The following is a 25,554-nucleotide window of genomic DNA, read 5'->3' as shown; positions in this document are numbered from 1 at the left end:
TCTGATCAAATGCGAATTGACCAGGACTATGATAACATGCAATTGATTAACTCGCATTTAGTGAGACGAAACCTATTATAAACTAATCAGTTACGAGTTGATACATCGCTTTTGTAAGAGAAAGTTAAATGAAAAAAGTTTGTGAGTATAATATTGACAGTGACTCTCACACCTTGAACATGATCACCCAATTATCTAAAAGCGAAGGAGAAAAAACCAGGAAAAAGGCAACCAAAAAGAAATTCCAATAATTACAACAAATCGGATTCAGAGCCAGAACATTATTAAAATTAAACAACATGACTGGTGGCCAATCAAGCTCATGCAACCTATGTACAAGCCAAACAGGATTTTTTTTTTAATTTTTTTTTGGGGGGTCACAACCGATCAATTTCATCCATAATCCAGTTGCTATAGACTTGTCCTAAAGCTCACTGGTCTTATGCCAGGGGAATTACCATTCGAACAATAAACAGTTTGATGGTTTCATGTTTTGTATAGGGAAAAAAAAAATGGAAGTATCACATAGGCACCTATGACAAAGATGCAGCGCGATCAGATTCTATCATAGATTTGATGTAGAATTCACCCGCCTTGTACGATGACCTCACCATGGGACCAGATGCCACATAACGAAATCCCTGTTCCACAAAAGTAAAGAAATGTTACAACCAATACAGGTTGAACACTTAAACATAAAGAAATGTAGAAAGCAGCGTTAATTGCCACATGTCACATGATTAAAAAGTAATAATTAATACAAGTATTTACAGGAGTTGGTACAATACTGTTAGACATATAGTCATTACCAGAGGCATAATGATCTTGACAAGTTTTAAATTGTTATCTGTTTATCAATAGATAATAAAGACACACAAGATCAATACAAAGTGAAGACATTTCATGAATTTGTTATTTAAAAAAAAAAAAAAATTACAGGCAACAGAGTAAACATACAGCAGGATCCATAGAGTACCCTGTTCCAGAGTATCATCGGCATGGGAAAGAAACTGAAAAATCTACTGCTTCAGCTATGGTGTGATATTACCATAAGTGGATTGAGAGAGACCATTTGAATACAATAGTCAAAAATGGGAATACACTAGTGCAGTCAACGAGATGAATCCTTCAGATCTGAAACATAAGGCGGAACCTCTAGTCATGCCTCATATGAGCTGGGTGTCACATTCTCTAGTTATACGGTCTTTGACTTTAGAAGACACTGGATCAGATAAGGAAGAGTTCGTGAGAGTAAAAGTTGGCTGAAGTAACATTTCACGTTTTCTTATGCAAGGTATACTTATTGTTTGATTCTTTCATTTCTTCTTTTCACCTTTGTTGTAGTGTAGTCTTCATTTCATCTTCTATAGAAAGCTTTATTAACTTTCTTTCTAGCTGTAACCTTTCATAAAACCTTACGGATTTCGAATCTATTATGACTAGGTCTCTAGGCATCATTACATCTAAGAGGATTAATAACATATACCAAGAACGATAGTATCATATAAGCAAATGTAACACACCAATCAAACTTGGAGAACATATCGTGCTATGCGAGTCAAATAGTCATTATTCATTAGCGTGTGAAGCATAAGGATACAAATCATGCTTATGATTCAATGAGCAACTAATAAATCAAGGTCAAAAGAAAGAGGCAACCACCAGAACAAAACTAATTACTATAGAAAGGTAACACATACCATATCCATGCCAAGTACTCGATACTTCTCAAAGGCCTCAGGAGTAATATATTCAGATACTGGCATATGACGCTTTGATGGCCTCATATATTGACCAAATGTCATCACATCAACACCTGCTGCTCTCACCTTTTCCATAGTACTTACAACTTGATCAGGTGTTTCCCCACAGCCTAGCATTACTGAGGTCTTGGTGAGTGTTCCAGCAGGAGCACATTCTTTGGCCATCATTAGAACATCCAAAGATTGCTTAAAATTGGCACGGTGATCCCTCACAGCACTTTGAAGCTCTTCAACCGTCTCAATATTGTGTGCAAAGACATCCAACCCTGACTTTGCAACTTCCTCCACAAATCCACGGTTTCCACGAAAATCAGGAACTACACCATCAATACAACACAGGCAACATTAATAAAAAACGAATGAACTAAGCCACGCTCAGAAATCTATACATCCAAATTACCGTAAAGAGTCCTTATTCTATATCAACTCATATCACAAGCAGCCCTCCTTAACCCCACCAGATATATGTGTGAACTTGTTAAATCCATAAGCACAGATAGAGAAACTCATGTAGTAGAAGATACAACAGTTCATACCCAACGCTTCTATAAGCATATTTGGCTTCAATTCCTTCAATTTCAACACCGTCTGAGCAAAATGACCGCTTCCTTGATCAGGCAAATCATCTCGATCAACACTGGTTATCACCACATAATCCAAACCCCATGATGCAATTGCCTCAGCCACATTGGTTGGTTCATTCGGATCAGGTGGAGGAGGTGTTCGTGATGTCTTCACATTGCAGAACCTGAAATTTCAAACAATCGAATTAATCAACATTAATACAAAACCCCAGTACACTGAAACACAAACACCATTCAATACATACTCATACAACAAACCAAACACACAGCCATAAAAATTTCTCAATTAAACAATCACAATATCCCACAAAAACAAATGGACTAAATCAAACCAAGCTGCCAATTTCTAGATTCTAGTCCATTTCATTTCACATTGTTAAAAACAGAAAAGATAATCACCTGCAACCGCGAGTACAAGTATCACCCAAGATCATAATCGTGGCCGTTGCTGTCCCAGTTTCACCGCCAGACCAGCATTCACCCAAATTAGGACACTTGGCCTCTTCACAGACGGTATGAAGCTTCAAGTCCCTCAACTTTTTCTTGATCTGAACATACTTATCGCCTCCAGGAATCGATTCTTTCATCCATTTGGGCTTGGGCAAAGGCTTCTTCTTCGTTCCAACTTCCACGGAGTACGAATTGTTAGATTGAAGATCGACAAAATTGGAGAGGGACGGTGACTCGGAGGCCAGGCGAGCCCGTAGGCCCGCAAGGGTTTGAGGGAATTGAGAAGAAGATGGGTTTGGAGTGGGGGTGGAAGACGAAAATGCCCTTGTAGTGTTGAGGGCGCGAAATACAGTTGTGGTAAAGCGAGATTTCATGGTTTCTCTCTCTAACGTTATCTTAGGGGAGGATAACACAGAGAGAAACCCAAATCTCAAGTATGTAATCTAAACCAGGAGAAAAAATAAAAAATAAAAAATCTGGCGTAAAAACAGAAAGCCAAAGATGAAAATGGGGTTGTTACGGTTGTTTCGGTTGGTGATGGTGAGTTTGTCAGATTCTGCGATTTAGGGTCCTCATTGGATTTGAAGATGATGAAGGGGCTTCTTGGGCCTGGCAGGATAATTCAAGGGCATGGGCCATGACATGGGGAAGTTTGTTATGCAACTTTTTGGGGCCTGCTGGGTTTATCGTTTTTAATTTGTCAATCTTGAGGACTTGACATTCATAGCATTTTACAGAATTAAGAAAAAAGGCGAGCAAGAAGAGGATGAGGTGGGTGGATCATGTAAATGTTGTATCACGTTGCAATCACTTAAACCATTCTTTTTCTTTTTCCTTGTTTTAAAGTCAAGTGATAGGGATCAATTAGTCAACTTTTCATAATTAAATGAATGAAAACATTTAGATTTTCGTAAAAAAAAAATCCCTAAAGTTGTTATCACAAAATAGTATGCTTCCATGAGGAAAACTTAGACTTCACATTCAGCATGGATGAAATTTTAATCAGAATATCATTACCATTTGTGTCATCAAAATGGAGGCAATGCGATAGCGATAAAAACAATTGTATAATATATAGTTAAAACCATAAAAAATAGGTTATTTTTAATGGATTCGTAGAGATTAAGTTAAAAATTAAAAGAATAAAGTCAGTTGCTATCACATATGCTTTATAAGTGACAGAGATTAAAGATTAGTAAGAAAGCTGAATATTTTATTGGAGGGAAAGCGAATACAGTAAAATGAAAAGGATTTAAATCAATTCAATAAACATAAACACGTGGCACTCCATGATTGGACACTTCATTATCCCTTTTCTCGAGCAGCCCAAACCAAAAAAGGAGCAACAGGAAAGATACAATTTGTTGTGTCACGTCATATAAAAAAATATGAATGGATAAGTAGTAGCCATGCTCTAAGATATTCGTATTAAATTATTTTAGTGAGAGTGACTTTAACTACGTCTATAGCATTTATTTATTGATTCTTGTATGTATAGGAATGGATTAAATTATTTTAGTGAAGAGTGACTTAGTATTTTGTCTCATCAAAATATTGTATGTGCAATCAAACTAAGTTTATCACCGTGGACTAAAGAGGGTGGGTTTATATATATATATATAGGAATGGATTAATGTTATCTCAACTGTCACAACCCCAGTGGGAATTTCAAATGATGAGAGGGCATGATCATCCGTCTCTACTCTTCAAAATCACAATTATACCCAATGACTATATACTTACCACATCAAAATTCCAGGACATAATACCTTTATTCGACAAGCACAGTAAGTGATGCATACGTGGCAGTCTATGATTGGAAGTTTCATTTGTCTTTTCCTGGAGCAACAAAACAAGGATGGGACCCTAGCAAGAAGGAAAGAAACATTGTGTGACAGCTTGAGAAAAATACGAAATCATAACTAATTATTATATACTGAGATATTAATATCAAATATTTAAACGACAGTCGAGAGTGACTTAACCATATATCTATCTTATTTATTAATGGCTAAACCCATATAAGATGTGGCCAACCATCATCTATTCCCCTACATTTATTTTTTCATGTCAATTGTTGTCATAACGTCAATCTAAACTTGATTTTCTGTGACATTCAGACCAGTGATTATCACTATTTTCCTCTTCTCCACCTCTCTTTGATTTCACTACTTATAATCTCAAAATTTTCAAAACAATAATGCAAATTCATCTATGTTTACAATAACCTAATATTAAAAAAAAAAAACGGAAGATTCTTAATCAGAATCATAATAACTTTATACTTTACTATTAATAAATTAAAAAAAGAAGAAGAAGAAGAAGAGGGGTTTAGAGTAATTTGGTCGGTGGGACAAGGATTGATGAATGACAGCTATAGAAAAAAGATTAAAGAGCAATTACCTTTCAAAGCCCACTATTTTATTATAAGATATTTTAAGACTTTCTTTTTGTCCGTTGAAAGGGATAAAAGAAATTTGCTTTAGTAAAAAAAGTGGCTTTTCTGACTTGGAATTTTATCATCCACCACCTACATAATGACAATTCCCTGTAACGGTCATTTGGCCCAATGGGCTCCTCCCTCTTTTTTGTCTGTTGGCCCAAATCAGTAAATGTTAAACGGAGATTTTAAAAATTTGATTATAAGGAAATAACATATGAAGCAAAATTAATACAGAAAGCCCATGCCAATCATTCGGCAAAGCACGTGAACTCTCTGTGTTCGGAAACTGGCGGCTTTGACAATTACCACCGTTTATTTCTTTTCTGCCTTTCAACACCATCCACCCCCACGCGCACTCAAACCACCAAGTGAAAAGGATGGAGTTCACTGAAGCTCACAGCGCGTGGACACAATGTGATAAATAGGAAGAAGATATGTATGACTTGCACGCACTCTTTCATTGTAACTAAAAGAGAAGAGAGGAGAGAGAGAAAAACAGTGGAAAGGAAGATAGAAAGCAGAAAGAAAATAGTTCCATTAGTTCATCTCCCTCTCTCTACATTTTCGTAGCCTTTTTCTCTTCTTTTATTTTATTTCCAGTTCTTTCCGCAGCAGGTTTACTTTCTTTTCTTTTAATTCTTCAATATTATGAATATTTTTTTATGCATTCTGATGTAATTATATTTGGCTTACGTCTATATCTCTTCTTTGGCATAATTCATTGATCTTAGCCTCTTAAGTTTTTCTTATTTTTCATTTTAAATCCTCACTCTCTAAAAGTCTTTTACTTTTCTCCTTCTTCTTGTGTTTATTTACTTCAATTACGCTTAGCATTTCTTCTACTTCTTCTTCGTAAGTCCATTTTTTTATTTTTTTGCTATTTGAACATCTTTGTGTTTTGGTAAAACTTTTCTTTTTCTTTTGTTTTTATTTTTTGTGTCTCGGAAGTGGCTTGAGCTTGAACTGTTGTGAATTTATAATATCATTACAAGTATAGATCACTGATTATGAGCTTTTGTTGGGTTTAGTTTTCAGATTGGAGAGTGTAGATTCAGCTAATGTTGTAGAACAGGAAATTTTGTGATCAATGGGGATGGAGAGATCTAAAATAGAGTGTATGAATTCGAAGATCTATGTAGAGGCTTTTGTGGGGTTTATGCTGATCTGGGCAGCTGGAATTTCGGATGCTCTTACTAATCCCGGTGATGGTAAGCATGGTTTTTGGCTTTTCAGCTTTTTCTTTTCTCTGTTTTGTGCTAAGAAGATGACATGACATTGTAGTCTTGATGTTTTTTCTCTTTAATTTTTATGCTGTTTTGAACTCAAAACGTCAACTCAATTGTGCGCAGGTTTATATCTCACTGTTTCCTTTCTCATTTGACTTGTGCTGGAATCTTAAGCCTTAAATGTATATTTGAATGATCTGTGTTTGGTTATTTACAGTTGTTTTGAGGATTATCGTATACTAAATGGAGTTTGGAATCTAATTTGTTTGCATTGGTTTGATTGAATCAGTTGCAGCGATTAATAACTTATACGTTGCACTGGGTTCCCCTCAACTTCCCGGGTGGGTTGCAACTGGGGGAGACCCATGCGGTGAAAGTTGGCAAGGTGTTACTTGTAATGCTTCAGATATAATGAAGATGTATGGCAACCTCTACTGTACTCTTTGCATTTTAAATATCTCTTGGCGATGTAAACATTCATCTCTTACATTTTGTTTTTTCCTCTTTTTGATCTTATAGAGTTCTTAATGGTGCTAATTTAGGAGGAGAACTGGGCAATAACTTGAATGCCTTTGCTTCCATCAAAGCAATGTAAGTGGGATTGTTTGTGTGTTTTTGTTCCCACCACCACTGCTAAAGGTAAAAGAGTCCAGTCATTCTTTCAGTGACATTTTTGGGTCCGTTAGGATGTTTATTTTAAGGAGAATTTTTTAAGGCAAAAGGATAACTTTGGCATGTATTCTGGCAGTTGTCTGCGGCAAGAGGCAAGTGAAATGGTACAATTATATTGGTTTAGATATAGGACATTTTAGGGAAGTCAAGAATTTGCTTGACTTTAGACTTTGAAGTTAGTTAATTTATTTTCTTGATTAGATAGTTAGAATTCTGGTGAACTAGTTGGCTGGGTGAAGTATACCTTTCATTTACTTTTCTGAAAATTTTGATGGTTTGATTTGGATTTTTCCACGACTGACCAACTCAATGTGAGGTACAGTGGTGGTAGGTGTTTTTGTTTTGGGGTTGTATTGGATAATAATATATTGCACTTGAAATGTATGATAATGTTTCTGTTGATATATATGAAGATATTGTCCCTAATTATTGTTTCATTTTTTTTTTTTTTCAGAGATTTAAGCAACAACCATATTGGGGGCAGTATCCCGTCCAATTTGCCTGTTACCATGCAAAACTTGTATGTTATTCCCAACTTTGGAATAGAATGTTTTACCATATCTGTTCAACCTGCTCTTTTCACCTTCTTATGCAAAAGTTATAATAGTCTTTACCTTTTTGTCAGTTTTCTTTCAGCTAATCAGTTCTCTGGTAGCATACCGACTTCTCTTGCATCTTTGACTATACTGACAGACATGTAATTTTTCCTACTATATTATTGTTTTGATGCTCAGTGGGAAATTCTTTCAGTTTTTAATTTTTTCCTAATCCTCATCTCCTTATTCCTTTCAGGTCTCTGAACAGTAATCTTTTAAGTGGAGAAATACCAGATTCCTTTGAAGCCCTGACAGGATTGATCAATCTGTAGGTTCATTGAAATTGACAAATTTTTTGCTTGCAGTTTATAATTTGCATGCTATATGTGGTTGATGGTGCCACTTATGTTTATGCAGAGATTTATCTAGTAACAATTTGAGTGGGCAACTGCCTCAGTCTCTGGAAAATTTGTCACAACTGACAACTCTGTGAGTCTCTTTGACGAATTTATTTGTATTCTACCTATTATATCTTAATCGTCATAGCTAATATCTCAGTTGGCAGACGTTTGCAGAACAATCAGCTGTCTGGCACCCTTGATGTCTTACAAGATCTTCCATTGAGAGATTTGTACTCTTCTCAACCTTGTCTCATCTGATTGTTCGGATAAATTGCTAATTTATATAGTTGTTTACAATCTCAAGAGCAATATTCTAGGGTATTGAGAATTTTTTGGATGTTTTCCAACTTATATTTGCCCCCCTTTTCCACAGGAATGTTGAGAATAACCTATTCTCTGGGCCCATACCTGATAAGTTGTTGCAGATCCCAAATTTCAGGTGAGAGTCATAAGTGTTTTGGTTTGTGTATGCGACTTATGCTGTTAAATATGATGTCCAATGAAGAAAAAAGTAATTTTAATGATGTTGCCAAACTCATGGAACGTGTGTGTTGCTGATTTCTTCAAGTAACATTAAAAGCTCCCTTAAAGGTCATCAAATTAGTAATTATTGGTAAAATGTTGACAGTAGATATATTTATTTGAGGCACCACAGTTACTATAACTAAATGCAATCGCCTGTTTCTCAAACTGGCCACATGATTCAGAACATGTAAGCAAAAATGGATCTAGAAAATGAATGTTCTTCTATCCCATTTTACTTTGATTTCTTCCTGTAATCTGAAAAACAATTAATTTTAGTTGTGAAGGTGGTCTATTGAATCACGTAGTTCTATAAAGGTATTTGTACTTCATGACCTCGTGGAAATGACAATGATGAGATATATAAACCGTGAACTGATGTACTCTTGGTAGACCAGCATTCATGCAAGTAAATAGTGATGTTGATATTAGAATTCATTTCATTATAACTTGCTGGTTGGGATAATTTATGGGTACTTACTGCTGCAATGTTGATATGTGCCCTAATCTGGTTTCTGAAACAGCCATTTTAGAGCTTAATACTATTGTCTGTGCGACTGTGCCCTTGTCAGTTTAAGCTTTGGGTCAAGTGATTACTTAATATAGCATAGCATAGATGTTTGTGTTGTTCTATATTTGGGTTACAATTGTTTGAGTTTATGAATTATGTAGATAACAATTAACACCGTTAATGTTTTTGAGTGTAAAGTTTTAAAGATATGTAGTATGTTATGTTTTCATAATATGGATTTGGTGAATTATGTCATACATTATTAATGGAATAGGTGGCAAAATTTTGTGTAGTTTAAAAACTTTCAGTATTACTATATGGTTTATGCTTTCTTTTCTGACATTGAGATACACTGTGCAGAAAAGATGGGAACTCATTTAATTCTACTGTTGCTCCACTACCTCCACCAACATCTGCAGTAACACCACCACCAGCACCACCACTTTTGGGGACACCACCAGTCTCTGGGTCACCACCTTCTCAACACACACCTGGAAAACAGGCTGACGGGCCATCTTCTTCAGAAGAATCAAAATCTGGAGGGAAAAAATTTTTAACGACTAAAAGGGTTGTTTGGATATCAATTGCAGGAGTGATGTTGTTTATAATTTTGGCATTAGCATTTTTGCTTTTAATGCCAAAGTGTAGCAGAAGAAGGGAGGAGATTTTCAAGCGGCATCAAGCACAAGTAGGTGTATATAGAGGCAATAGAGAAGAGCCAAGGGATAACCAGCCACTGGCACAACCCACCAATCAAATGGAGAAAGGCAAATAAATTGGCTTTTAGTCTGATATTCAGTTTAATATAAATTATTTGTTGCAATGTCATGTTTTAATTTGTTGAGTGGAAAATTTTGTGAACAGCTCCAAAGGAAGCAGTTGTGAAGCCGAAGGACGATCATCGATTAGAGATGGGAAGAATGGGAGCAATTGCAAAGTCACAGAATGAACAAGAAAGAGATGGCCGAAGGCTGGGATCAATACCAAAACAGGATGATTATGAGATAGACATGAGGTTTATGGCTCCTCCTCCTCCTCCTCCTCCTCCACCACCTCCCCCTCCACCTCCTCCTCCACCACCTGTTGTTGAGAAGGTCATTGCAAAACCAATTGTTCCTGCTGAAGTAACTACGACAAAAGCTTCCACAAAAACAGCGAATCTTTCCACTATTGCTAGATCATTTACCATCGCATCGCTTCAGCAATGTACTAACAGTTTTTCTCCAGAAAACCTTATTGGTTCTGGCATGCTGGGGAGTGTTTATAGGGCACAGCTTCCTGATGGAAAGGTACGATTTTCAATTGAATATTAGTTAATTTTTACAATGTTCTTTGTGTGTATTGTTTGTTTAATCTACCCTGGGCTCTCATTACCTTGAAAACTATTTGTGATATCAACTTTTTCTTCATCAGTTTTGTTCTATTCTTTCTCTGGATTGCTATCACTAGTCTTTTTGCAGATCTTTTAATTCATATCACAAAAAATATGAAATTTTGTGTTCAGTTTTCACATTTTACTACCAACAAATCCTCAACTGAAAGTTGTGATTTGAGTTTGTAGGTAGCAGCTTGAATTTTTTTCAATCTTATATACCTGCTTCTCTTTCATATGGTTTCTCTTTTATCATTTTGAGCATGTTATTCTATGTTATATACAAATAGAATGGCTTTTGTCTAATGTGTGATCTTTTTGGATGCTACTTCAGTTACTTGCGGTAAAGAAACTGGACAAGAGGGCCTCAAGTCAGCAGAAGGATGACGAATTTCTTGAATTGGTAAACGACATTGACCGAATCCGACATGCTAATGTTGTCGAGCTCAAGGGTTACTGTGCAGAGCATGGACAAAGGCTTCTGATCTATGAGTATTGCAGTAATGGGACACTGCAGGATCTGCTACACTCAGATGATGAAGTAAAAAGAAATATTTCTTGGAACTCCCGCATTAGGATGGCACTTGGAGCTGCTAGAGCATTAGAGTGAGTCAGAAAACTTTAAGCTGGCAGTTTCTGCACCTACTTGTTAACTTTACAGCTTGAATGGGTTCATTTCTTAGATTTCAACTTCTTGGTCAGTTCAAACGGGAATTTCACTAACATTTCAGTTTCAAACTATAGCAAAAGTTTATTAAAGATAGAATGAAAAGTGACATTCTGTAAACCAAAGGGTCTTAATTCTTTCAATATTTTAGGAAATATTTTAATTAGGAAATTATTATTATTATTGTTATTTTGTTTTATTATTTGATAACATTATTTTACTTAGTTTTAGTTATCTTATTTGGTAAGATTTATCTTATTTATTTGACGGAGACTTGTATATATGTGAGTAGATTAGGTCTCTCTATAAATAGAGTTAAATGTGTTTGGGCAGATAATATCAAATGAATTGAAATAATTAAAACGGTTGTTTTTATCTATCTGCGCTATCTACCTTTCTATCTTCTTCTATTATTCTTCTACTTCTACTGTATGATAGGTGGGCTTTATTCTTGTTTTATATTTACGTTGTTATTGAAGTATGCACCCTTTCAATTGGTGATCTCCTTCAAATGTTTTATTTGATCAGGTATTTGCATGAGATTTGTCAGCCGCCTATTGTACACCGAAATTTCAAGTCACTCAACGTTCTGCTCGATGATGATCTTTCTGTGCGTGTCTCTGATTGTGGTTTGGCTCCTCTGATTTCATCGGGTGCTGTCAGTCAGGTAAGACAGAACGATGGAGAATTTATATTTAAGCTTTAGTAGCTTATTTAGGAAGTATGTTGTTGAAGGAATTTAAATATTTCTTACTTGTTACTGATAGTAGAGTAAGGTTGCTAAAAAAATAAAGCCTTGGATCTGATTAGATTCTAATTTGATTTAAATCTCAATAAAACAAGAATGTACAGGTTTGAATGTCCTAGCCGTCAGGTTCTTTTCTTTGTATGATTTTTCTTCTGTTCTTTCAACTTTGCTTTTTTGACTATTGATCTTTCCTTGTCACTTTTCGATGATAAAAGATATGTTGAGTTTTAAGTTTCAATCCATTTTAAGTTTCAATCCATTTTAAGTTTCAAGTTCCTCTACTGTGGCACTCATGTCGAGGACCTATATATTCATGTTGTCTACACCTTTGTGCATGATTTCTTGGGTTTCTTCTACTTTTGGAAGGAAGCAACCATTTATCAAATGTCTTTTTCTTGATTGAGAGCCATCTGCCCCAGATTAGGACTTCCTGAAAACTGAATTGGATTTAGAAAAAAAATTGTTGGTTTTATTATCTATCACCATAAATGGCTCATATTTTTGATACAACACTTTGCTTCTTCCATACTAGGGGAATTGGCTTCTTGCTTTTGTTGTGGAGATTCCGAAGAATTATCAAGATATATCAGCCTTACAAGCATTATTTGCATAAATTTTTGTGATATTTTGTTAGTTGTCAGTTTTTTGCCATGATGGAAACCACAAAAATTGATTTTCATGAGCAAAATGAATTTCTTTTTCTTCATATTGTTTNTTTTACTACCAACAAATCCTCAACTGAAAGTTGTGATTTGAGTTTGTAGGTAGCAGCTTGAATTTTTTTCAATCTTATATACCTGCTTCTCTTTCATATGGTTTCTCTTTTATCATTTTGAGCATGTTATTCTATGTTATATACAAATAGAATGGCTTTTGTCTAATGTGTGATCTTTTTGGATGCTACTTCAGTTACTTGCGGTAAAGAAACTGGACAAGAGGGCCTCAAGTCAGCAGAAGGATGACGAATTTCTTGAATTGGTAAACGACATTGACCGAATCCGACATGCTAATGTTGTCGAGCTCAAGGGTTACTGTGCAGAGCATGGACAAAGGCTTCTGATCTATGAGTATTGCAGTAATGGGACACTGCAGGATCTGCTACACTCAGATGATGAAGTAAAAAGAAATATTTCTTGGAACTCCCGCATTAGGATGGCACTTGGAGCTGCTAGAGCATTAGAGTGAGTCAGAAAACTTTAAGCTGGCAGTTTCTGCACCTACTTGTTAACTTTACAGCTTGAATGGGTTCATTTCTTAGATTTCAACTTCTTGGTCAGTTCAAACGGGAATTTCACTAACATTTCAGTTTCAAACTATAGCAAAAGTTTATTAAAGATAGAATGAAAAGTGACATTCTGTAAACCAAAGGGTCTTAATTCTTTCAATATTTTAGGAAATATTTTAATTAGGAAATTATTATTATTATTGTTATTTTGTTTTATTATTTGATAACATTATTTTACTTAGTTTTAGTTATCTTATTTGGTAAGATTTATCTTATTTATTTGACGGAGACTTGTATATATGTGAGTAGATTAGGTCTCTCTATAAATAGAGTTAAATGTGTTTGGGCAGATAATATCAAATGAATTGAAATAATTAAAACGGTTGTTTTTATCTATCTGCGCTATCTACCTTTCTATCTTCTTCTATTATTCTTCTACTTCTACTGTATGATAGGTGGGCTTTATTCTTGTTTTATATTTACGTTGTTATTGAAGTATGCACCCTTTCAATTGGTGATCTCCTTCAAATGTTTTATTTGATCAGGTATTTGCATGAGATTTGTCAGCCGCCTATTGTACACCGAAATTTCAAGTCACTCAACGTTCTGCTCGATGATGATCTTTCTGTGCGTGTCTCTGATTGTGGTTTGGCTCCTCTGATTTCATCGGGTGCTGTCAGTCAGGTAAGACAGAACGATGGAGAATTTATATTTAAGCTTTAGTAGCTTATTTAGGAAGTATGTTGTTGAAGGAATTTAAATATTTCTTACTTGTTACTGATAGTAGAGTAAGGTTGCTAAAAAAATAAAGCCTTGGATCTGATTAGATTCTAATTTGATTTAAATCTCAATAAAACAAGAATGTACAGGTTTGAATGTCCTAGCCGTCAGGTTCTTTTCTTTGTATGATTTTTCTTCTGTTCTTTCAACTTTGCTTTTTTGACTATTGATCTTTCCTTGTCACTTTTCGATGATAAAAGATATGTTGAGTTTTAAGTTTCAATCCATTTTAAGTTTCAATCCATTTTAAGTTTCAAGTTCCTCTACTGTGGCACTCATGTCGAGGACCTATATATTCATGTTGTCTACACCTTTGTGCATGATTTCTTGGGTTTCTTCTACTTTTGGAAGGAAGCAACCATTTATCAAATGTCTTTTTCTTGATTGAGAGCCATCTGCCCCAGATTAGGACTTCCTGAAAACTGAATTGGATTTAGAAAAAAAATTGTTGGTTTTATTATCTATCACCATAAATGGCTCATATTTTTGATACAACACTTTGCTTCTTCCATACTAGGGGAATTGGCTTCTTGCTTTTGTTGTGGAGATTCCGAAGAATTATCAAGATATATCAGCCTTACAAGCATTATTTGCATAAATTTTTGTGATATTTTGTTAGTTGTCAGTTTTTTGCCATGATGGAAACCACAAAAATTGATTTTCATGAGCAAAATGAATTTCTTTTTCTTCATATTGTTTCTGGCTATTAAGCTCTATCATGTCTGACACTATTTTACTTCAGTTGTCAGGACAGCTGCTAACAGCTTATGGTTATGGAGCTCCGGAATTCGAGTCAGGAATTTATACTTGTCAGAGTGATGTTTATAGCTTTGGGGTAGTTATGTTAGAACTCTTAACAGGCCGGAAATCATATGACAGGTAAGAGATTGAACCATATTGTGTCTATGATTTTGTGCCATTATTTCTCAGACATTAGTTCACTGTCTTAAATTGAATTCCTGTTTCTTATCAGTTTCTGGATTGTCTTCTTAACTATGTTTTGTAGGACACGAAATCGAGGGGAGCAATTTCTTGTGAGATGGGCAATTCCCCAGCTTCATGACATTGATGCATTATCTAGGATGGTTGATCCTTCTCTTAATGGAGAATACCCTGCTAAATCATTATCACACTTTGCTGACATTATTTCTCGTTGTGTTCAGGTGAGTATTTTTCATTCTTAACTATGGGTTGCTAATAAGTACTTCTGTTATCTTGGTTGGAACCTGTTTTTGGGTTCCAGAAAATGTTGTACTTGTTAGTTAGGCTCTGTTAAGAGTCAAAAGAGAATGCTCTGAGCACAAGAAGCCTGAAAATTTTGGGGCCTCTTTTTTTTTTTTTCAATTGTTCTTTTAACCAACTCTAACTTTGAAAGGATAATACTAGGACTGCTACTTATTGAACTGTGAAGAAAAAAGCTTGTAAAATTAAAGAGCTGTTTTTTTTCTCCTGTCTCTGTGCCTGACATCAAAATGTATTTTGCAGTCTGAACCAGAATTCAGGCCCCCAATGTCTGAAGTTGTCCAGGATCTAGTAGAAATGATTCGGAGAGAGCGGCGCAGCAATGAATCAATCGGAGACTGACCTAAATTAGGAAACAAAACTTGTGGTTTCAGCTTGGGAATCATGGTGAAGTTGGATAGATTTTGATCTGCCAGATTAACAATCCGGACCAGAAAAAAAAAAAGAAGAAAAAATCACTGTAAAGAGGCTACAACAGATGCCCATACTGACACATCCACAGTTCACATCCTACGCATTTGACCTTTACTCCTAAGCGGAGTTTACAAGGTAAATTAGCTACAGATCTGTGAACCCCAACAGTGAGATTATTGAGGTCAATTAGTTTGTGATGATTCAGTTGTTGATTAAACTATGGTATAGTGTCTTCATTGGATCAGAGATGTACTGATCCTATTGTTTCATACTATCATTTGTTACCAATTCTTGATGTTCAAATTTGTTTGTGGTGTATCATAAACCATTGTAATGCTCATGTTTTGGTGTATCATAATTTACATACCTTTTTCTTTGGTTCTTCCAGTTTGTTTTATTGTTAATATAAGCTTTATACATTTGATAAGATTATTATTATTATTGGAAGAATCATGTGTTATGCGCTATTTTGTGTCCCTTTCAACTACTGTAAAACTCTTTAAGTTGTTGCATTACGTTATATTGATGAGATTGAGACGTTAATATTAACGTTTGAGGGGTGAAATTAAAATAATCATGTCTCAAATTTCAGAGGATAAACTGATATTTGAGTTAAAACAACTAAACAAGTACCCTTATAAGGGTGTTGATGATATTTTTGAAATCACAAGGACTAGAAAAATCTAAATCATAGGGGTTCTATTTGATATTTATTCGTAACGTTATAAAAACTGAACTGGGAAGGGTTTAGTACTTTAAACTTATTTATATCTACCGACTAATAGTAGTAATAGATTTAAATCATGCATTCCAAAATTTTAATGCCATATAAATATAAAATAAAAAGCTAAGTTAATCTAATTTTGTTTGAAAATAGACCCTCTATTATAATATAATTGGATTTTTTTCCAAATCAGGCAGGTATAAAACCCAGTCCATGCATTACGCGCGAACACTATTCTCTCTTTTCCTTTCCATTTTCATACGAAACGAACAGCTTCTCTGTGACACGAACCGCTCAAATCAAAGCGTTTTTTCACCTGCATTGTATCATTTACAACGCTTCTTTGGATCTTCTATCACTTTCGTCTACTCTTGGATCTTCTGATTCGCTCTCATGAGTCGCTACGATACCTCCTACGACGTTGGAGTCAATCCTTTCGCGGTAACTTTTTTGCATTATGTAATTCGAATTATTTCTTCTCATTGTGTGTATTCTGGAGATTTCGTTTTTTGGTTTTGAATGTTTATTTTTATGAATTGTTAGATCTGTTCCGTGTATTTGACGTTTCATTGTTTTAGAGTTGTGTTCGTTTGTTTTGGATGTGTTGATGTTGGTGATCAGTTTGGTTGCTGAGAAAAGTGCGGAAACAAAAGAAAATTTTTGAAGTTTCGTTTTAGGATTCAGATAACGTGGAAGTTGAAAATCTACAGTTCTTTCTGATTCTTACCTTTTATAAGCGTTTGAGATTGATTACAAAGGAAGAAAACATTTACACATTAAGTAATAAATGGATTAGGAACTTGAGAACTTTTGCTTTTGTTATATTTGTCTTCTTCTTTAACGCGCCGTTTCAATATAGACATCTGATTACTTATTTCATTGTGACTGTCTTTAAAATTTCTTCGTCGTCCCCCTCCCCCCCAAAAAAAAAAAAAAAAAAAAAAATTCTTCGTACCAATGTTAACTAAAACTTAATTAGTTGTGTGCTCTCTGATAAGAATCACTTGTACTATATTTGAAACACACAAGTAATAAAACCAAATTAGTAATATATTATATAAAGTATACAGTTATTGGACATTGTTTAGACGTTCGGTTGATATTTTGAATGGTGGGGAGGCTTATTATGCTTCATGACTAAATTGTAATCTACTTTAACTCTGTTTATTCACACCATTGTTATGACCTGAAGGATTTGTTTATAGAGCTGCAAGAGCTTGTATGTTTATAGTTTATAATGCCAGGAACCAGCTGCTGGGAAAGGATCAGAGCAATCAAATTATGGTGGTGGCGCTTTTTATCTAACTGTAATTCTTAAATTCATCAGCTTGTTCCTACTTTTTGATTGTAGGATTGCATTTGAGAAATGCCAAACAATTGGTTGACAGCGAGTCTAGGGAACTATTCATTTCCATTGTGGTCATCCGTTAGTTGTTCTAGTAGCATGTGGATTTTTGGAAACTTATGAATATGCTGGTTCTGTGATGGTACTGATAGTTACTATTTCTGACTTGTTGACGATGGTAATAGGATTATGTTTATTTGGGGCTGTCAATGGTGGCAGTGGTAGGATGAGGAAATAAATTGTCAGGGGGTAAGGCAAGTGTTGGTTGTCAAAGGTTTCGTGATGATAAGTTGGTAGTGGAGGTGGTGCTAGTGTTGACAGTAAAGAAATGAATGCAGTAACCAAATTATCTCAGGACGAATTGGTAATTCTTCCTCTTATCACCATATTGTTTTCCTTGGCTCTGAGGATAAATCCCATGAAGTTATAATTTTTTTTTTTTTTTAACATTTTTTTCAGTTACAAAACTATCATTAAGTTATAGTGGTTGCAACTCAATCGTGAGATTTGGAATTGGGTTCTCTATTTATTACATTATGAATAAACAAGAAGCTGTAGATTATAAATGCAGAACATGATAGGAAACTTATACCAGCTCAAGGAGAGGTATAATAGAAGGACAAGCTGACATCTTTCTTGAGAGTGGAGATATGGCCCTTGTTTCACATATTTCCCTAGATGTAAGGTAGGCTGTAATTGATGTGAAGGTAGGCTGCCTAATTATAGTCACGGATGGAATTATTGAACAGTTCTCTGAGCCAAGTGCATATTAAAATCTCGTCATTTGCTTGTTTAGCTTGTTTTCTTTATTGGACTGTTCTGTGGAAGCAAGTTCATTAAAAGTTTGTAAATGTGTCTATTGTTAGAGTTTAGATAGCCTGATATTTTATGCATCGTTAGTTGTGTGCTGATGTTTGTTTGATATACTGATGTTAGATATGTGCTTGTACAGTATCTTTCCTTGCTAACTTCTATTTTTGTTGAATTTCCAGGAGACTGGTGTCTCCCCTGCAAACTCAAGGCTTACACCCCTGCCTTCTGAACCCTATGATCGTGGTGCGACAATTGATATTCCTCTTGATTCTGGAAAGGTATTAAACACATTAAAGATATTGATTTGCTTTTAACAATTTGCTGTCAGAATGTGATATTAGAGCATTTTTTTTTACAAAAAAAAAAAAAATAATAATAATAATAAATAAATAAATTCTGTTTAGTTCCAGGATCTAAAAGCAAAGGAGAAGGAGCTCCAAGCTAAAGAGGCTGAACTGAAGAAGATGGAACAGGTATTTTTTGTACTGTTTCAAATATGGCCATCTTATAAATCCAAATACTTCTGCAGAAGATCATTTGGCAAGAGATTGATATCAGTTGCACAACTTTATTGTTCGCTAACCTTCAGGATCATATGAGCATATGTTTTCTCGAAGAATTATTGGAGAGTGTTTCTAATCATAATTGTCTGTAACTGAGGAATAATGTTAAGCTACTCATTGACTTTATTTCTACTCGTCTGACAAATTTTCACAATCAAAACTGAATTTTCAAAATGTTTTTCTAATATGTTGATTTAACCTTATTTCACTCTCTTTAGTTGTATTGGGACACTGAATGTTGTCTTTTCTGCCTTTATATTGTTTTGGCACATTACACAAACTCACTTCAAGTCTTTTCGATGTTATTCAGGAACTGAAACGGCGAGAAGAAGCAATATCACGTGGTATACCATATTTATTGTTTTTGCATATGCATGTGTGTATATTTTGATGAAGATGAGGTTAGGCCTTGCCTTGTAGGTTACGATAATTGTTCTTCCTTTTTGTTTTGGCAGCTGGAGTTGTAATAGAAGAGAAAAATTGGCCACCATTTTTCCCTCTTATCCATCATGATATCGCAAATGAAATACCAATCCATCTACAAAAGACACTGTATGTTGCATTCACGACATTTTTGGGTATGTTCACTTCAACTCCTAATATTTTAAAAGTTTCAATAAATTTTGTGGGTTGGTTGTAATGCTTCCTCATGCTGTACCTTTTTATTTGTCATTTCGTTTGAGGATTTCTGTTGATAAGATAGATCTTGCAGCCGCAGTGGTTTGTAATACAAGTTCTTGTTAAATTGGGCTGTGTTTTTTTCTTGCTTATGTAGAGAAATCTTTTAATGTGCTGTAAGCTGACACGAGTTCTTAAATTTAACATCACGTAGGTTTGGCTGGTTGTCTTGTGTGGAATTTTATTGCTGTTACCATAGGCTGGATCAAAGGGGGAGGTTGGTTCTGAACTTTTACTTTATTATTGGGTACAGATTGTAGTTACTGTAACATCATCTACTGATTTTCTCTTTAACTTTCTTCTTTGTAGATATAACAATTTGGTTTCTTGCTATCATCTACGGCTTAGCGGGGATTCCTGGATCATATGTGTTGTGGTATCGCCCTCTTTATCGTGCTATGAGGTATTTACCTTTTGTTCATTTCAAAGTTGATCTCAGTTTCTTTCTGAGCTGTTGAATATTGGATATCATATGAAGCTTATACCATAAAACAACCGCTGCTGAAAGTTCAAGTGATTCCATGTTTTCAGTTTTGTAAATTCTTATTGCTTTCAAGAACTTTAAGGCTGGTTTTAGGAATTCTGCACGGGTCTGAATCTCACATTTATTGTTTTCCTTTATCTTGGGCATTGTTGTTTGAACTTAAATAGAAGATAATGAATCATAATCCCAGACTTCATCTTGTGGAAGTGTGTAAATTTGACAAACTAAGGTAAGAATGCCCTGTAATCATTTTATGGGAATGATGAGGGATGTTGAACGATTATACCAAGGAAATGATCTTTGATGAATTAGTTAGATATTTTATATACTGTTGAAATTGTAGCTTGTTGGTAGCTACTGTGTTGATGTTCTCTGTCTGTGCCCAATATTCTGATGTGCAATGTGTGATTGGATGTAAATTACTTTGATTCTTTCTTATATTGAACTCATTTGTTCTTTAAACCTGGATTACCTATAAGAATTCATGAGAATAATGTAAAATATGGTTCTTGCCAAGCCAATTATGATACACATTTGTATTCGGAACCACTTCTTGGTTATTTATTTGACCTCGTATTATTGGAAGTAAATATATTTCAAGTGCTGTTAGTGAAACTCCAATTTCTTTTTTCTTAAAACATGGGGTCCACTTTATAACTGCATACGAACTGCTTTTACAGGACTGATAGTGCTCTGAAGTTCGGGTGGTTTTTCATCTTTTACAGTGTAAGTTTACAAACAGTAGATCTTTTTAGTGCAAATAGAATATGTTTCTGGCAAGTGGCTTACGCATATTTCCTCTTTTATCCATGCAGTTGCACATAGCATTTTGTGTCTTTGCTTCAGTAGCTCCTCCAATTATTTTCAGGGGAAAATCTCTTACGTAAGTTATCTTTGATTTCTTTGCATATAAGAGAAATAGTTTGGTACTCAGCAACAATTTTGTAGTCTATCTTCCTCATTTTGGGAAAATGTTACAGCAGTGGAAGGAAGATATGACACCTTTCGCATGAAGTTCAGGTTATCAGTTTAAGTTGAATTATTCTTCCCCAAGTATGAGGCAGACTTTGTATTTGTCCTCTTGTTCAACATGAAGAGAAATACGACAAATTCACTTCTGCCTATACTCAAACTGACCTTATTTTACCATCTCTTCTTTGTCATTTAGAACCTTTTTTTTTTTTTTTTTCATATTTCCTTCTGAGCATTAATGTGGGAGGGATATTTATATAAGCATGGGTAGTTCTTTTTAGTTCTGCAGCTAACGTTTGTATTATTTCATCCTGTGGACAGAGGTATTTTGCCTGCAATAGAAGTTTTGAGCGAAAATGCGTTTGTTGGGGTAAGTCATCTGAGTTTTATACTGGACATTTTAGAGTTCTCTAATGATTTTATTGTAATAACAAGAATATTGCATCTGCTAAAAGCTTACTTTAGTTGCATAGTTGCGGCAGAAGTACTTTGGATTATGATGCTTAATTCATCTTAAAAGGGCGTAAGTGGCCCAATAATCAGTCGCAAGAATGGCAGGAAATGATCTGTTAGATGTTTATGTTTGTGATGGCCTCGTTTAGAAGGCTTGACACTGTTGGCTCATAACTGCAGGTATTCTACTTCGTTGGTTTTGCATTCTTCGCCATTGAATCACTTATCAGTATCTGGGTTATTCAGGTTTGATAATCCAACTTGCTTTGTTTATTAAACATTAATTAGTCTTTTGAGCCTCATCTCTCTCTTTTATCGTATTTTGCAGCAAATCTACATGTACTTCCGAGGCAGCGGCAAAGCTGCGGAGATAAAGCGTGAGGCCATGATGGCAGCTCTATGAGATGGGACACGGACCTTACTCGTCGGATAATACTAAGCTGGACTAGTCCAAGAGATTTTATTACTTCAAATTTAATTTCTATATAACTTTTTGCATGTTTAACTCTCTGTCGAGACGCAGGCTCTATGCCCCACTTTTCCACTGGCTTATTTAGGCTCTGCTGTAACTTGGCTTGCCCTCGAATGTAGTAAGAAATCCATAATGCTTGAATTATTGGAATAGGCTACTAGAGTTTTTTTTAGAATTTTTTCTGCACAAATTACTGTTGCATAATATTAACAAAAGTGTTCCGATTAAAAAAAAAAAAAAAAAAAAAAACATTTCTAATATTTCTTTGTTCTGGAAAAATATATAAATTTTTATTTCAATCAAATACAACAGCGATGAGCAAAATGGTTGATTTGATGCTGTTTCAAACAAAAGAGAGCGCCCGTGGCGGAGAGACTTGGAGGAGAACAAGTGGAGATCGCCATGCTTAACCGTGGCCATATTCATTTGTAGACTTTCCGTTAGCTTGACGCAGCACCGGTGTCGTGTGGTGCGCACTGCTCAGCATCAACACATAAAAATTACATAATGCAAAAGACATGAAATTGAATTACACAATTGATATTCCCGTCTATCTATGCAGAGTTAACGACATGTTTCCACCCAAAAAATGGTTAATTGACAAATTCATACTCGTCTAACTTTTAAAATACCATTTGGATGGAAAATACAACATTTCTTTTCTCTTTCCTTTCTTAGGGGGTGTTTGTCTCCTATTATAAACTCTAAAATTAAGTTGATATATTTGTTTATCATTTTTTTGTACTTATAAACAAATAATAATAATAAGTTAGAGAAACCTACTTTCTCTTTTTTGGGTTATAAACACTCATTATAAGTTACTTTGACCAAATATAATTATTAATTTTAAAATTCCATCACGTAATTTTATTTTTATATTAAAAATGCATCATAATAAAATGAGTTAACCTTAATATAATATTTTTATATTCAAATTCCATCATGATATTTAATTTTAAAATTTCATTATATAACCTTACTTTTATATTATTTAATTTGATAATATTATAGTAAAAAATTGAGTTAATATAATTTATTATTTGATAAAATAATGTAGTACCCTTTTTAGTCATTTTAATAATAAAATGTATTTATAAGCCATATTTTACCAAACACATCAACTACTTATCAATCACTTATAAATACTTTAATCAAATACGTAACCACTTAAATTCCAAATACTAATAAGCTCAAATTACCTTATAAGCACTAACTGCTTATAAGCTAATTTTCATAAGCTCGATGTAACAACTAGTTTATACTAAAATCTGTCATGACCCCATCTTATAGAAGGCACGGCTGGAACCTGGTGTTCCACTCTTCGTGACCTCTACTCATCACTCACAGGTTCTCCATTGCACAACCTACTCTATTCTCTTCTTTAGCACTACTCTTTTTTTGTGCTCTAGTGCTCATTCTCTCTTTCTCTTTATTCTTAAAGTGAGATAAGTTCCCGACCGTGCCTCCAGTAAGATAGGGTCGTGACAATCAAGTGAGAAAGAATGAGAAAACATGAGAAAGAATAGAGAGAGAAAAGTAGAAGTCATGAAGAATGGGATGAGTCCCAGCTGTGCCTCCGGTAAGATAGGGTCGTGACATCCGAAGAGAGAGTTAGTAGAAAAGAAATGTGAGAAGAGAAACAAACAGAAAAATGTGAGAGTAATATAAGGAAAGAATTAAGAAATGAGTTACGGGGATAGAGTAGTAGAGGATTTACTTACTGAGCATTATTTGTACTCATCCCGTTGTTCTTTTATGTTTTTGCAAGATCTAGGTGAGGATGCGGTCGGATGGACGTCGGCAAGCGAGGAGCAATAGCTACACTATCCACCACATTTTTTATGACTTATGTACATGATACTAAATTTGTGTAAAGAATATGTATAAAAAAAAAAAAAAAACAATTTGGGTCCAACTACTTTTGCTAATATACATGTATTTTATTATATGTATTTCTATAAGTATTTTAGTATAAAGTAGTTGTTACATTTTGGTATCAGAGCAAGATTTTGAGATTTGACAGTGTACTATTCTCGTCGCCACGACGTCCGATAGCCGACTGTGTGAGTTAATTCTTTCCTTACTTTAAGTGTTTCTCGAACTGATCGCATGTGGTTATTTTGTAGATGAGGCGTAGTACCCGAAAGCGTAGTAAGGGTGTGATGAATGAGGGAGAACCTTCTAACCCACCAGAATCTACGCCCCCTCCCTTGGATGAAGCTAGAATTCGGGGAATTGTACAACAAGTTATGGCAGAAAGCCAAGGGAGAGTTGAAACCCCTATTCGAGTACCGACCGCAAGGCAAGAAAGAGAAGGGTCGGTACCTCAGATAGTACAGAACATAGTTGAGTCGATTTATGGTCTCCCATGTCAACATCAACCGTCAGAGTTTAAAGGAACTACGGACCCGGTAGTAGCAAAAGAATGGTTTAGGTCCATAGAACGTATGACAGCTTTGTTTCCCATGATGGATCGGGAGAAGATCTGGTATGCGAGTTTCTTATTTCGGGGTGATGCCCGAATTTGGTAGGAATTGATAGAAGATACTCATGATGTTGCAGTAATGACTTGGGAAGAATTCAGAAGAGTGTTTGAAGCTAAGTATAGAACAGAGGACCGAGTTCATGAGAATGTCCAATAATTTATCAGCTTGCGGCAGGGGTCTAGTACAGTGAAAGAGTACTCAGTGAGATTTAACTCCCTTGCTAGGTTTGCACTCGGAATAGTTAGCACTCCGGAATTGAGAAGAGACAAGTTTGTTTATGGGTTGAAGCCGGAGATAGCTCGTGATATAATGACGGGTGCTGATCCCCCGCCAACCTATAGTGAGGCCTTGAGGCGAGCAATGAAGGCGGAGATATTTGAGAATAAAATTCCCCCAGTAGGTTCCTCGACAGGAGGATCAAGTGAGCCATTCTCCGCCCCGCAGAGAGAAAAATTTGAGAGTGGGAAGAGCAAAGAAATGAAGAGTAATAAGAAGAAGTTTCAACCTAGGCAGAAGAGAAGAGACTGAAGGAGTAAGCGGCCCCGGACAGCCCCTTATTCTAAATGTGGGAGGAACCACCCAGGAGAGTTTTTAAGGGACCAGAGGGTGTGTTATAGGTGCCGATAGCCAGGGCACTTGATGAGGTATTGTAAAGCTCCTCTCCCATCAATAGCATAGAGTTCTAGAGGTACTAATGCAAGAGTGTTTATGGTAGCTCAAGGGGAAGCCGAGGCCAGTCCATCAGCAGTTACTTGTCAGTTATTATTTCATGCAGTTCCTTTATATGCCTTTATTGATTCAGGAGTCACTCATTCTTTTATATCTTATGGTATGATAGAGAGATTAGGTTTGAAACCTAGTAGAGTGAGCCAACCCATTAAGATAGAGTTACCCGATGGGGTTAGTGTTTTGACTTAGGAAATGTTGTCAGGAGAGTCTGTGGTGATCCATGGTCGAGAGTTAGCAGTTGATTTAATAATGTTTGATATGCTTGACTTTGATGTGATA

At 35.3% G+C, this 25,554-nt stretch overlaps 3 protein-coding genes across 6 annotated transcripts; 2 read left to right on the top strand and 1 right to left on the bottom strand.

Moving 5' to 3' along the window:
- Nucleotides 1-229: 229 nt before the first annotated feature.
- LOC116126210 (lipoyl synthase, mitochondrial) lies at nt 230-3,257 on the bottom strand. 2 transcript variants are annotated; one of them, XM_031411921.1, is made up of 4 exons: nt 2,747-3,257; nt 2,300-2,511; nt 1,681-2,080; nt 230-641 (listed from the first exon to the last, which is right to left on the bottom strand). In XM_031411921.1, coding segments are annotated over exons 1-4 (1,038 nt in total). In that variant the 5' UTR covers nt 3,172-3,257; the 3' UTR covers nt 230-640. The 2 variants fall into 2 exon arrangements, with proteins under 2 accessions (XP_031267781.1, XP_031267778.1); XM_031411918.1 differs by having other exon boundaries at nt 1,701-2,080.
- Nucleotides 3,258-5,796: 2,539 nt separating this feature from the next.
- LOC116125551 (protein STRUBBELIG-RECEPTOR FAMILY 3-like) lies at nt 5,797-15,859 on the top strand. 3 transcript variants are annotated; one of them, XM_031411268.1, is made up of 17 exons: nt 5,797-5,855; nt 6,269-6,448; nt 6,756-6,885; nt 6,986-7,057; nt 7,593-7,658; nt 7,764-7,835; nt 7,931-8,002; nt 8,092-8,163; nt 8,240-8,305; nt 8,449-8,514; nt 9,469-9,875; nt 9,973-10,397; nt 10,815-11,086; nt 11,676-11,814; nt 14,643-14,779; nt 14,907-15,063; nt 15,386-15,859. In XM_031411268.1, exons 2-17 carry the CDS (start codon nt 6,328-6,330, stop codon nt 15,482-15,484), a joined length of 2,373 nt encoding a protein of 790 aa, XP_031267128.1. In that variant the 5' UTR covers nt 5,797-5,855; nt 6,269-6,327; the 3' UTR covers nt 15,485-15,859. The 3 variants fall into 3 exon arrangements, with proteins under 3 accessions (XP_031267128.1, XP_031267115.1, XP_031267120.1); XM_031411255.1 differs by lacking the exons at nt 14,643-14,779; nt 14,907-15,063; nt 15,386-15,859 and adding an exon at nt 12,428-12,544; XM_031411260.1 differs by lacking the exons at nt 5,797-5,855; nt 14,643-14,779; nt 14,907-15,063; nt 15,386-15,859 and adding exons at nt 6,003-6,092; nt 12,428-12,544.
- A 688-nt stretch (nt 15,860-16,547) lies between these two features.
- LOC116125762 (secretory carrier-associated membrane protein 1-like) lies at nt 16,548-22,209 on the top strand. The gene is made up of 12 exons (XM_031411479.1): nt 16,548-16,721; nt 18,618-18,716; nt 18,843-18,911; nt 19,312-19,345; nt 19,457-19,579; nt 19,834-19,896; nt 19,989-20,082; nt 20,844-20,889; nt 20,979-21,046; nt 21,457-21,505; nt 21,769-21,834; nt 21,917-22,209. Exons 1-12 carry the CDS (start codon nt 16,674-16,676, stop codon nt 21,989-21,991), a joined length of 834 nt encoding a protein of 277 aa, XP_031267339.1. The 5' UTR covers nt 16,548-16,673; the 3' UTR covers nt 21,992-22,209.
- Nucleotides 22,210-25,554: the final 3,345 nt, after the last annotated feature.

This window comes from Pistacia vera, unplaced genomic scaffold (assembly GCF_008641045.1).
Source record: "Pistacia vera cultivar Batoury unplaced genomic scaffold, PisVer_v2 Contig104, whole genome shotgun sequence".
NCBI classification, from domain to species: Eukaryota; Viridiplantae; Streptophyta; class Magnoliopsida; order Sapindales; family Anacardiaceae; genus Pistacia; species Pistacia vera.
This window is presented reverse-complemented; position numbering and strand designations above follow the sequence as displayed.